This window comes from Silene latifolia, chromosome 9 (assembly GCF_048544455.1).
Source record: "Silene latifolia isolate original U9 population chromosome 9, ASM4854445v1, whole genome shotgun sequence".
Classification (NCBI taxonomy): Eukaryota; Viridiplantae; Streptophyta; class Magnoliopsida; order Caryophyllales; family Caryophyllaceae; genus Silene; species Silene latifolia.
This window is the reverse complement of record NC_133534.1, coordinates 193579601-193593800: the sequence shown is the minus strand read 5'-3', so window position 1 is coordinate 193593800 and position 14200 is coordinate 193579601. Positions and strand designations below refer to the sequence as shown.

Below are 14200 nucleotides of genomic sequence, written 5' to 3'. Positions count from 1 at the left end.
AGAAAACTGTCTATGCCTTGGTGACACTATCATTTTACCTTCTATTTTCGGCAATTGTTCTCTAAGTAGTTGGCATTAGACATTGTGTTTTCAAGAAACTTCGCCAGTTGTGTAATAATAAATACCGTTCCGCAAGTTCTAAATATAAGCTGGACAATGCCCATTTCTGTTAATATAATTCCGATTTACTTATGCTTAGCATTTCGACAAATTGGAGCACCGCGCCCGATATGGCGAGGTGCAACTAGTGTATACAAAATGGAAAGAGTATATTATTAGTAGAACCTTAGGAACCTAAAAATATGAAAAGACAAACATGGACATGAGGATAATCAGCAAACAATCCATATTGATAACTCGTAAATCGCATAAATTCTCATTTAGAAGATTGTAAATTATTCCCCTACATCCAGAAAAAGAAAAATCAAATTTTGGAACCCTTTTGATCTTTTTTACAATATAAAAAGAAAAATGTGAGGATCGCCTGCATGAATGAGTAGAGACCTGCCTACTTGGGAACCTTCCCTAGTAACGGTAAAATCCCAGAGAAGATATTAAAATACATCAATTAGATAAAAACAAAACGAGCTTAACAGAAGGTGCAACCTAAATAAGAGCTGCTACGCCTTGCTGCTGCATCTCTCTTAGCCTCCACATCGAGTAAATTGCGTCTTCTTTAACGTCTTCTGGATCCATTTGTTGCATGGCCCAACCATAATATACAGTTTGGATAGTGTCCTGCCCAAACATCACCAACAAAACAAAATCTCACATCATCTTCACAAATTCTTCTCATTTTCATGCAATCTTCATCCAACAACCAAGCCGTATTATCAAAATGATTTCAGGTCGGGTGAAACTAGGACTAGAGAGTTGAACGGGCGAAAATCTTATTGAGGGGACAACAGAGACAAAAGTTTGAAGGATAATTATGAAATTATATTATGTATTAGAAGAAAGGGACTTGTTGAACCTCGAATTCCAGTGACCATACCAAAATTTTGTGCACGGCATTTTTCTTATTCACGGGAGAATACTCAGTATAATATCAGATTATGTTTGGATGAAAAATGCAAAAGACGAGGACGTTGGAGATAAGAGGATTCATTTGGTAACTCTTAGTTGTATGTTTTTAATGATCTACATTACTGGAACAGAAGGGATTGGGGATGGGAATACAAAATTAACTACACCACCATTACAAACAACAAGCCCCAAGTCCAAATTTGGAGTCCACTATCATGAATGAAGTACTATAGAAAATCATAATAACAGAAGGTGGATAAAAAACGAAGACGAATATATAACCAACATTTTGATTCCTGCTATTTAACTTAGATCTCCTCGTTTATCTTACTGCATTGGCATAATGGAGGCTATTTTTTGCAGGATTAGCTGATTAGAGCTAGTCATGTATCCCAGGTAGAAAAACGAGGTTAAAGATTTGGCACTAAAAGATTAATTTGGCATTAAAAGATTAATTTGGCATTAGCTGATTAGAGCTCGTCAAATTGGGTCTAACAAGAGCAGGAAAAATCAGAAAAAGAGAATATTTACCTTGCTACCCTCCATTATTGAGCCTTGACGATCACGTACGCAATAAACTTGCTGGGTTTGGAACTGAGAGACAAGCAACATCAGTTAGGTATTAGAGATAATCACTAAGGGGGTGCATCTGTATTTTTAGTTCAACAAATGCGCTTAAGTATGAGTGCAACATTTCCATACACACATGTTTGCCAATATTTATTTCTAAAAAAAGATAAAAGGCATTAGAAAGTAGTCCCAAAAATATCGGTAAATAAACAATAATATTTTGAATAGGGTTCGCACAACCAAAATTTCTGCGTTTTTAAAGGGGTTGTCATGTAAGGGAATTAAATACTCGCAACATCTACGAATTCTGCTACATAACGGGTGTTACATAACTTAACAGGATCTTATTATACCATGCTGCGGAGTAATATCAAGAATTTAAAAACTCTAGGATGCATACATCAAGAATTATTATGGGTGTGTTCCCCATCATTTTAGTCTCTCTCACATCCATCTCAGAAATATGCAAAATCTGCACAGAAAGAAAAAAATAAAATAGTTAGACCTAGGTAAGACTAGGAAAGATAGTATGCATTAAGAGAATTTTGTAGAAGTGAAGCGGTGACAAAGAATCAGAAGCTTAATTTTTAGTATGAGTAACAAAGTCACGAATAGAGGTGGCAATCGGGTCAGTCAGTTCGGGTTTGGCTTGGGTCAAGTCAGGTCGGGTTTGGCTTGGGTCGGGTTCGGGTCACATCAGGTTCGGGCCATGCCCTATCGGGTCGTTATCGGGTCAGGTATTTCCAAGTCAAATGATGTATCAAGTCGAGTCACTATCGGGTCAAGCGATTTTATCGCATTACATCAATTTTGACCATTAAAATTAGTTTTTCGACCATTATTTGGTTTAATTACTTCATTATTAAGTCAAAGGTATCAAACTAGACACTAAATTGCTTTCAATTTGATCATTATTAAGCTTAATAATTGTCGGGTTATCAATTTAATCGGGTCGGATTAAAATCGGGTGAATTCGGGTTCTGGTCACTCCTTATCCGTTCGCCATCGGGCCGTGTCGGTTTTCTCGGGTTTTATCGGGTCGGGTCAGACTTGCCAGCTCTAGTCACGAACACAAACACATACAGACAAACACACATGCACACGTCCTCTATGTTACTCTGACTTGGGTTGGGTATGAGTCGGACACGAGTACATATCCAATTGTCGGATTTGGTGTGACAAAAGTTTTGAGACACGGGGGCCTGTCCGAAAATGAGGTACGGGTGTGGGGACACATCTTCGAAGCAAAAATACACTTCTAAATTTGAAATATTCCAAAAATTTTGAGTATAATGGAAAGACATTTGACAAATAAGACTTAAAAATCATTAAATATAATATTAGATGCCTTATAAATTTCTCTTTTGCTTTTGTGGTGTGAGCCTTACTAGTTCAGCTCTTCTCGGTCACACTAACAAGTGTCGTACCATGAATCCATACCCATATCGATCTCGTGTCGTGTCTACATGGGTATGGTTCCAAATCAATTTGGAGGATCTTTGATGATCTCAATCCTTATTTCCCAACTCTTTCCCAAACACCCAATCCAAGCATCTATATTTCACAATGAAAAAACTGGACATTTTTTAACCTTACAATTAAAAGTCCCCGGGCCGTATTGCCGTAAGTCCGTAACCATATTTTCAATTCACGATAGACGCTTCAAATTGCAAAATCAAGTCATGGTATGTCCAATACTTCGATATCTCAACACCCATATCCCAAACCAAGTAACATCGCAACTTACTCAAGTGAGCAGTAACACTTAAAATTGATATAATAGTGCAGCTACACCTAACCTTGTTATCAAAGAAAATACCCTGTGTTTCAAAAACTTTGTGCTCTGCTTTACATCTCTCAACCACTTCAGTGCTACAATATTTAGCCAAGAGTTTAAAATCTCCCTGCGATAACAATTTTAGACACAAATTCAGTACTTCTTTAACACAAAGGAAATAATGGTCCAGAAATCACAAGAAAAATTATATATAGGTTTCCAAATTAACCTTGATATATGCATTTAAAACTGGCTTGATGACTTCTTGGACCTCCGCTACAAACTCTGGCAAGGAAAAGGTGCTGGCAGAACAAGAATGGTATGTTTTCAAAGCTATTACAAAAGACAAATTAAACAAACTTTGACCAGAGGCACAAAAAAACATACGGACAAAAAAACATACGGATCACGGCGACGTATTTCTTTAAATGAAAGAGCAGTATCATTTTCTCCAAATACTTTGTCATTTATACTGTCAAATGAGGTTAGAAAAGAATCAGTATTGTATTAGTGGTTGGAGAACTAACTCATCAATAGACGTAAATGAAACTGGAACAATCAAACATACTCCTGAATCTTATGTACAGCGGGACTATCACTGGTATCCCATCTTTCCTGCAAATCTTCTGCCAACTGACACATAATTTGAAGCATTTATAGAAGTTCAAATTAATGGGACACATTCAGCAACAAAAGTTGCATAAGGTAATGATTAGCTGAAAGTTAATTAGTTAAGTATAATACTGGTTTTGAATTGAAAAATGAATACTCTTTATAACTTAGCAGAATTTGTATATAAACTATTCATGTTAGGATAATTAGTCTCCAAGAACGACAGTCTTGTGGGTTATACATAAGATGATGGAGAGAGAATTCAGGCAATGTTCATCAACTCTATCTAACTGATAATATGTAAATTGAACTGATAGCATGACCTTACAATTTACAGTGTTTTCAAATTTACCCGAGGAATTGATCTTCCCTTGGGCATAGAGCTGGCAAAAGCTTACCCAATCCCGACTCGAACCGCGCAAAAACCGACCCTGTAGAACCCGAAAATTGGGTGAACCAAAACTGAACCAACCCGACGCTACACGGATAACCGATAGAACCCTCAATTGTTCCAATCCGAACCCGACCTTAGCCAACCCGAACTGACTCTTGACCCGATATTGACTAAACCCGATGGTAGCTTAATAATGGTCCAAATAAGACTAAATTGACATTCATCTTAATTGGTTTCACTTAAAAGTAAAATAGGTACACCTATAAATCGTTCTAACCTGAAATTATTGATCCAAAATGAAATACATAAGATAAAACATATGCTGATAATCTGACCAGATACTGACCCGACCCGAACCGAACCCAACTTGTCACCCCCTGAAGACCCGGCCCAAGAGTGGCCTGAAATGAATTATAACCAGCCTCGGCCTAATATTGACCCACACAATATGGCCAAACCCAAACTTTGAAATGACCCATAACTAACCTTAGTGACCCGATTGCCACCTCTACGGTTCACATGAGGTTTAGTTTGTGTATAAAAATTGGATTTAAAATTAACAGCAATAGTGAGCTCTCAAAAATCTGCCAATATCGCAATAGTCAATAGCCATAGCCGTATATAAGTCTAGCGAAAATAGGATTGCCCTATATTCCTATAAGCCCTAGACATTGCAAAACATTGAACCTCTTATCGAAAGGTCACATGTTCCAAGATTTTCTCAACTTGTAAAATCCAACACCTCCAAGGGTTAACCGGGAACACCTCATACTTCCTCCATTTTTCTATTTTCACCCCATTTAATTAAAATATACCTCACACATAATAGAGAAATGAGGTGAAAATAGAAAAATGGAGGGAGTATTAAATAATCCCTTGATTCCATTTACATTGTTCCCGTTTGATTTTACAGTAAGTCTCATGAGAGACCGTCTCCCACTAATTTAGTGGGAGACATAATAGGGAAAAAAGAAATTCGATGGGTCCCTCACCCCATCATGTGAGAGGTCTCTCAATAACGCTATTGAGAGACCGTCTCTCCGGAATTTTTGTGTTGATTTTATAGTCAACCTGGCCGATACTTCCTTATAATATACAAGGTTTACAAGTTTTAGAAAATGATACCTCCTTTGTTGCATTAATACCTTCCATATTAACTACTCCTATTAAACACATAATTTAAGAATTTTTACTAGAAATATTTTTTAATTTTTTCCGGCTCAAGGATGAATATAATATATCCGTCTTTAAGGTTTAACAAAAGAACAAAAAAACAAGTAGCAGTATCCTAACCATACTTTTGTATTCTTTTATTAATACGTTAGTGGAAGGTATATGAATCGTAGGGAGTAACAAGAAAATAGTTTTTTAGATAAATCATACGGGAAGAGTTTCAAATTACATTTTTACATATATTTAGAACATTTAATGGTCAAGTATTTGATTGACCACCAAAGTCAAATACAGACTATAAAAATGGGGTGGAGGTAACAACATAGGTCAAAAGGATATAAAAGGTACCTCTTGGCTCTTTGTCACGACAGGTTCACTCATCTATGTTTGTAAAGGAACTTGCCACTTGGAAAAAGGAGAAAATCAAAAGGATAATTATATTTAAAAGGTACCTCTTGGCTCTTTGTCACGACAGGTTCACTCATCTTAGAAACGCGCTTGAACATCGGATGGCGTTGCATCTAAAAAAGATCATGAGATTTTGATCATGGTGAGAAGTGATGTAGAGATGGCAAGCCAATACAATTGAGCGTGACATAATTGCAAGCAAACTTCACCTTTTCTTTAAGTTCCTCCCACTTTTTGCTCCATGGGGACTGTTTCACGGGTACCACGACAACTTCAGTTCTATCGCTGGTTTCTCCTGTTTGCGAAGATGAAGTTGCGTGTTGCATTCGTTTCCTCTTATTTGGTTTTCCATTCAACTCATCCTTAACGATTTCATAACTCTTCTTGGCCAAGTCAGCGACTTTTGCTTCCTTTAATTTCTGGAAGGCCAATGATATCTTGGGTGAAGATGAAGTAAAAGTCGACCTGAATTTATTAAAAACGGTTTCTGCAGTGCTCCCGGGCTCGGGTTGTCGGTGTTCTTCGCCAGATGATGCCTTAGTCTCATCCTTAAAATTGGCACCATTGCCTTCAGAACTCTCCTGCTTCCCCAAACCTAGTGTCTCTTTGACCTAACAAATAGAAGAGCCTAACATGAGCATTGTACAACTAACTATCTCTGTACACGGCCACTTGAGAAATAACCAGACCTCTTCTTTTCCAGCTGAAATCTTCTGTTTCATGTTTTCTGAAACCTGTCGAAACCAGAACAAAGAGCATGTTAAACACATAAGAAACTCGCAGAAGGATATACTCCCACTTCAACAATAAAAATATTAAATGATATCCTAGAGTACTAGAAGTTGTTTGATTAGGCCTTCAAGAGAGAATCAAATGACAGGGGGCTATTGTGTTAAAGCATATCAAGAACTAAAAAGTACAATGGCAACCTTCTTTAAAAAGAAGTGAGAAGGTTATATTAGAGGCTTGTTTGGTTATGGCATGTGGTTTTTGGTTTAGTTTGACCTGCCAGTTGTGAGCCATCTTGTTGTCTTTTTTTGCCTTTTTTACAAGTCAAATCTACGGGTGGAGAATATTTGTTTGTGACTAACACAAACCTTACTACTTGCATTTGCATGAGGAACAAACCTTCTTTGCCGTTTGTTCAGCTTCTTTCCACACACCATCTACGTGTTTGTGCAGCTGCGCAGTCGTCTGCTTCATTCTGCATGAAACATTGAAACGTATACATATCAGGGTTCACATCAAAGCATTCACTAAGGGATATATATATATATATATATATATATATATATAGTGTCAAGTTCTCCTAAGTCCTTTATATCTTTTGAGTCCCTAAGTCTTCATATGGGCCTTAGGATGAAGGGGATGGAGGGAGGAGATTGCATCTCAATGGAGGGCTAGGAATGAATCTATCTAATTTCCCTCCCTAATCATTCCTAAACACCTCCTAATTCTAATCCTCTCTTTTTACCCACTCCCTCTTCCCCTCACTAATCATTCAATTTCATACATTTCATTTCCTCTCATTCTCTCTCAATAACAAAACCAAAAAAAAAAAACCCAAACAAAATCAAAATAAAACCCAAACAAAATCAAAACAAACCCGACACCCACCATCAACCAATACCGCCACTGAACCACCAGCCAAAAACCACCACCAATACCGCCACTGACCTCCAGCCACTGAACCACCAGCCACTCGCCACTGACCTCACGACCACCACCAATACCGCCACGAACCACCAACCTTCACCACGGCAACCACCCGACCCAACTCCTCTCCACCACGACAACCAACCAAGCAACCACATTTACATTGATTTCTTTTTTCTTTTTCCTTCCTTTCTTCCCTTTTCCGAGTTCATTTTTTTAAAAATATCAGATTCGATTTTTTTTTTTTTTTCAGTTTCGATTTTTTTTTTTTCAGTTTTGTTTTTAATTTTGTTTCTTTGTGATTGTTAGATCCCATTTATTTTGTTTATTTTTAATTTTGTTGGTAAATTTTAATTTTTGTTGGTAATTTTTAATTTTTAATCATCTTCATCTACCCACCACATTTCATTAATTTCAGTTTTTTTTTCCCCTAATTTTGGTCTTGTTGGTTGTTTTCGAAAATGGTGGTGATTTTTTGTTAGGATATGTTGAAGATATTGGGTGGTAGTGTTGTTGAATGTCGTTGTTGTCTTTTGTTTTCTTGTTTTTTCTTTTTTTTTTTTTCTTTTTTCTTTTTCCTTCCTTTCTTCCCTTTTCAGATTCTTTTTTTTTTTAAATCTCAGATTCGGTTTTTTTTTTTTTTTTTTTTTTTTTTTCGATTTTTTTTTTTCAGCTTTATTAATTGAAGATTTTCTCGTTTTTTTTTTTTTTCGAAATGTCAGATCCGGGTTTTTTATGGGTTGTTTTGATTTTATTTTTTTTAAATCTCATTGCATATTATTAAAATTTCGGTTTTTTTCATTGTTATTATTAAAACCGTTTAGATCTTGTTTATTTCATTGTTATTATTAAAACCTCGTCCACCATTGAAATCTTGTTTATTTCGGGTTTTTTCTTTTTGATTTTTTAGTATAAATTCCGTTTTGTGAACGGTTGTATTTAAGATTTTGGTTGGTTTTTTCATTTATTTTCATCTACTTTTTATTTCGTTTTTTTATTATTTTAGATCTAGTATTCTTGGTTTTCATTTTGGTTTTTTATTATTTTAATGTTGTGGGTGTTATACTATTATTTTCTGTTATAATTACACTTTTTTTTGTTAAAATTACACTTTTTTTGGTTAAAATTACCCTTATTTCTGTTAAAATTACACTTTTTCCTGTTAAAATTACACTTTTTTCTATTACAATTACACTTTTTCTTGTTGGAATTACACTTTTTCTTGTTACAATTACACTTTTTCCTGTTAAAATTACACTTTTTCTTGTTGGAATTACATTTTTTCTTGTCACAATTACACTTTTTCTTCTTACAATTACACTTTTTTTTGTTACAATTACACTTTTTATGTTAAAATTACACCCAATTCTGTTACAATTACACTTTTTCCTGTTAAAATTACACTTTTTCTTGTTGGAATTACACTTTTTCTTGTTACAATTACACTTTTTCTCTCACAATTACACTTGTTCTTCTTACAATTACACTTTTTTTGTTACAATTACACTTTTTATGTTAAAATTACACTCAATTCTGTTACAATTACTCTTTTTCCTGTTAAAATTACACTTATTCGTGTTGGAATTACATTTTTTTCCTTTAAAATTACACCTTTCTACTTTAAAATTACACTTTTTTCGGTTAAAATTACACTTTTTCCTGTTAAAGTTACACTTATAATTTGAGCAATTTGGACAATATGGATTAACTAATTTGGACTATTTGGACGAACTAATGGAGTTTACGACTAAATTGAATACAATATTTACAACTAAATTTGACAATTTGGACTAACTAATTTGGACAATTTGGACAATATGGACTAACTAATTTGGACTATTTGGACTATTTGGACTATTTGGACGAACTAATGGAGTTTACGACTAAATTAGATACAATATTTACAACTAAATTTGGACTAAAATTATACAATTTTGGACTAAAAATACATTTTTGGATTGAAAATACACTATTTACGAATAATTTTGAACTAATAATACACTATTTACGACTAAATTTAGAGTAAAATTACACAATTAGAACTAAAGTTACACAATTCATTTATTTTGAGTCATTTAGATTGTGCAATTCCAATCATTGTCCACTAAAGTGTAACTTAGTAAATTGATAGTGTGTGCATCTTTTATCATTTTATGAGTGTAATTTTAGTCCACAAAAGTGTAATTTTAGTACAAAAAAGTGTAATTTTAGTCTACAAATGTGTAACTTTAATCCACAAATGTATAAATTTAGTCTACAAAAGTGTAATTTTAGTCCACGGAAGTGTAATTTTAGTCTACAAATGTGTAACTTTAATCCACAAATGTATAAATTTAGTCTACAAAAGTGTAATTTTAGTCCACGGAAGTGTAATTTTAGTCCATAAAAGTGTAATTTTAATCCAAATGTATAACTATAGTCCAAATTTGTGTATCTTTAGTCCAAATTGTGTAATTTTAGTCCAAATTGTGTAATTTTAGTCCAAATTTCTCAGAACTTCACCAAATTGTTCTAACTTTAGTCCAAAAGCGTAACTTTAGTCATTGAGGAGATAACCTTAGTAGAGATAAATGTAATTTTAATGAAGACAAGTGTAATTTTAAAGGAAAAAAGTGTAATTTTAACAGAAAAAAGTGTAATTTTAACGGAAAAGTGTAATTTTAACCCGAAAAAAAGTGTAATTTTAACAGAAAAAAGTGTAATTTTAACGGAAAAAAGTGTAATTTTAACAAGGAAAAAACTATGATTTTAACCAAAAAAAAGCGTAATTTTAACGAAAAAAAGTGTAATTTTAACCGATAAAGTAATTTTAATAGATCCTAAATCACACAATACCAAAAGAAAATTTTAAATACGAAATTTGGCAAATATATATAACAAGACGGATATTAACAAAGTGATATCAACAAGAAAAAAGTAAAAAATGAGATTTCATAACTAATAGATTTAGTACTATAATTTTAACCGGAAAAAAAAGTGTAATTTTAACACAAAAAAGTGTAATTTTAACGGAAAAAAGTGTGTTTTTAACAAGGAAAAAACTGTGATTTTAACCCAAAAAAGTGTAATTTTAACGGAAAAAGGTGTAATTTTAACGAAAAAAAGTGTAATTTTAACCCAAAAAAAGTGTAATTTTAACGGAAAAAAGTGTAATTTTAACGAAAAAAAGTGTAATTTTAACCGATAAAGTAATTTTAATAGATCCTAAATCACACAATACCAAAAGAAAATTTTAAATACGAAATTTGGCAAATATATATAACAAGACGAATATTAACAAAGTGATATCAACAAGAAAAATTAAAAAATGAGATTTCATAACTAATAGATTTAGTACTGAAATCAAACTATAATTTGTAAGAATGTCAATAACCGGAAAAAAAAAAAAAAAAGACCAAAACATGAAAATTGAAAAAAAAAAAAAAAAAAAAAAAAAAAAAAAAAAAAAAAAAAAACGGAAATGAACAAAAAAAACGGAGATGGGTAAAAAAAAACAAAACATTAACTACAAAACGGAAATGAAAAAAAAAAGACCAAAACATGAAAATTGAAAAAAAAAAATAACAAAACGGAAATGAACAAAAAAAACGGGTCAATGAAAATTGATCTATTTTAGTAGATCTAAGATTAAAATAAAAAAAAACTCACAAATTTAAAACAATATTACATAGCAAGACGATATAAGGAGAAAAAAACAACAAAAATAAAAAGAACACCCAAACATCAAGTTTAAAAAAAAAAAAAAAAAAAAAATTAAGAAAATTAAGAAAATGACGTCGTGGTGGTGGTGGCGGGGGTGGCGACTGTGGTGGTGTCCGGTGGGTGGTGGTAGGTGGATGAAGAATAGATGAATAATTGATTTATTTGGATTTTTTGGGTTTTTTATTTGTTTGGTTTTTGGGTTTTTTTTTCTTGGGTTTTTTTTAGAGAATATGGAGAAGTGAGATATAGAGAGAGAATGAGGAGATGTGATAATGAGAGGTTAATGATTAGTGATGAGAACTAATGGAGTTAATAAGAAAATTAGAGGAAAAGAGCAAAATTAGAGGATTAACCATCTTTTTTGTGTTTCATCCTATCCCTTCATTTTCAAGATCCAAAGGCTCACAATGAGACTCATGGACTCAAATGTAAGAGGTGGACTTACTTGATCTTATTACTATATATATATATATATATATATATATATATATATATATATATATATATATAGAATATAGAATCAGGATCTCGTGCGAACTATATTAGGGTGCGAACCGTACGAACTAGTGTATATGGGCCAATTTTAATATCTAACCAAAAATAACACACCACCTCTCATATTCTGTTAATATCCAAAACAAACTAACCTTTATTCCAGTACCATTCCTTCACCTACGACAACCAACACGTCATTACATCCCTCACGGCGGCGCCGGCGTCGGCACTCGACCCCACCACACACTGCACGACCATCTTTTACAGCCCACAACGACCACCAAACCAACTTTTCACTCATCGCTACTCTTAAATTCGCGAACTCCATTCATTTTCAACGCCGTTAACCACCGTCAGACGAGCCACACATCTCAAATTTCCCGATAACACGCGCACGACCTATCTCGTAAACCGTCGGCGATTATGTTGGCTAGATTTATCTATTTTGTGTTGTTTTTATATTAGATCTGAAGATTTTGAAATTAATTAGTCAACAAGTGATGTCGCCGGAAATTTATGGGATGGCCAGTGACGTGTCATCTGAGTTGGTCATGGTCGTCCCTAGGATCGTTGTGAAGTACGACTATGATGGAAGAAAAAGAAAGGGCAAGTTGTAATGGCGTCGGAATTTTCAGAGCAATGTCGTTGGTGAGGGCGTGGATTGCCGGTGATATCGCCGGCAATTTTTGGGGTGGTTTGGTGGTGTCGTTACTGGTGTGTGGAGAGCAGGCGGTAATGTCTGGTTGGTTCGTGGATGCGGCAAGAGGGGAGCGACGATGGCAAACGAGAATGTGAGGTCGTTGGTTGTTGTGGTGTGTGGCGACTGTTGGTTGTGGTGGTGGTTCAAGTGGGTGTCGGGTTTGTTGATGGTGGGGACGGTGTTGGTTGTGGGGTTAGTTCTGGAATGGTGGTGGCCGTGCTGGCAGTAGGCGTGGTCGTGGTAGTGTTGGGTGTGGCTGGTGGTGGTTCTGGAATGTGTGTGTGCACGAAGAACCTCATATGAGACTGTAGTATGCTTACAATGGCCCAATTTCATGTGATGCGACTCATTTCATAATTGTGATAATGACTTGTATTCATACATCGATCTTACAGAAGAGTAATTGTATATGAAAAAGAAATAAAAACAGGAGACAGAAACTCATACCTAACTTTCAGATCTTCCTTGACACCTTTCAGCTCCTCGGCCTTTTCCTTTAACTGCTTGACTGACTGTTGGAATTCCTTGTTACTGCCACCAGTAAATGATAGAGGGGGGGTAAAACGAGTATTTCAAAGAACAATACAAAACCAATGTAGGTTAAGTAGAAGTAGTTGTTAGCTCAACGCAGTATCGCATAATTGAAAATACCAGTTATCAACTGGAAACCAACCAAAAACTGTATAATAAGGAAACAGAAGAAAAAGTGGGAAGCAAAAGGCAGCACTCCAATGTCAACTAAATCTAATTCCTAAAACAATTGTATTCAATTCGAAGATAATCTGTAAAATAATGAAATACTCCCGCCGTCCCAATCATTTGTTAATCGGAGACGATAAAATAGTGAAATAATAAGGCAGCAAAATTGGAAGAATTAAGAAAAGTGAAAGAGGTGGAAATTTCAATACCTGGAAGCTTCACCTTTAATTTTATTAGAAAACTCATTGAAGACGCTAAATTGACGATTAGATGAATAACCATGTCTTCCGAGTAATGTTGAACTCGCATTCGAGTGAGGTAACTGCAGAGAGAAAGGAAATTAATGAAAACCCAGACAGAAGTGTATTTGGGGGAAAGTAAGAAACAAGGAGAAAAACAGAACCTGTTGTTGAAAAGTAGTATTAAAATGGTGATAAAGTGGTTTCTTGGAGAGGAATAAATCACGAACAAGTTTTCTGCTCGCCATTGATGATTCTCCCACTACTTCAGGTTTTTTTTTTTTTTTTTTGGGGGTCGACCCAAGTTTCTCCTACTCTTTGGCTTTTTTCTGCTGTGTTTGTCGCGCAACCTTAAAACTCAAACCTCAAACTCAAACTCAAACTCAAACTCAACCTCAACCTCAACCCAACCCAACCCTTTGATAATAATTAGGAAAAAGAGAGAGTTTGGATTAGGGATAAAAAGCGGGCAATATACAAGGGAGTGATATATGCTGGCAAAAGTAATAAATTGCTTTCATATGTTTGTTGTTAAGTGCAATTTTACCCTGTAACTTTTAACATGTGTAAGTTAGTTCCATATGTTTATGTGCAAATCAACCCTTTATATTCTTTTTTTTTTTTTTGAAGGAAACCCCAATGGGGAATCAAATCATAACATTAAAATCACGTTCCGCTATACAAGCAATATCTAGCGGTATCGTATCTAACCAGCTCCGTCGGCCCTCAGACCATGGACCAAAGTGGGG

At 34.6% G+C, this 14200-nt stretch overlaps 1 protein-coding gene across 2 annotated transcripts; it reads right to left on the bottom strand.

Annotated features, from left to right (window-relative positions):
- Window positions 1–349: 349 nt before the first annotated feature.
- LOC141600343 (mitochondrial import inner membrane translocase subunit TIM44-2-like) lies at window positions 350–13878 on the bottom strand. 2 transcript variants are annotated; one of them, XR_012524291.1, is made up of 14 exons: window positions 13616–13793; window positions 13422–13534; window positions 12961–13044; window positions 7089–7164; window positions 6650–6694; window positions 6170–6571; window positions 6005–6073; window positions 3942–4006; window positions 3777–3845; window positions 3603–3675; window positions 3416–3500; window positions 1997–2068; window positions 1558–1620; window positions 350–738 (listed from the first exon to the last, which is right to left on the bottom strand). XR_012524291.1 is itself a non-coding variant. In XM_074420565.1 (14 exons), the coding sequence occupies exons 1-14, from the start codon at window positions 13697–13699 to the stop codon at window positions 607–609; spliced, it is 1452 nt and encodes a 483-aa protein (XP_074276666.1). In that variant the 5' UTR covers window positions 13700–13878; the 3' UTR covers window positions 350–606. The 2 variants fall into 2 exon arrangements, 1 of the variants encoding a protein (XP_074276666.1); XM_074420565.1 differs by having other exon boundaries at window positions 3396–3500; window positions 13616–13878.
- Between the last annotated feature and the right edge of the window lie 322 nt (window positions 13879–14200).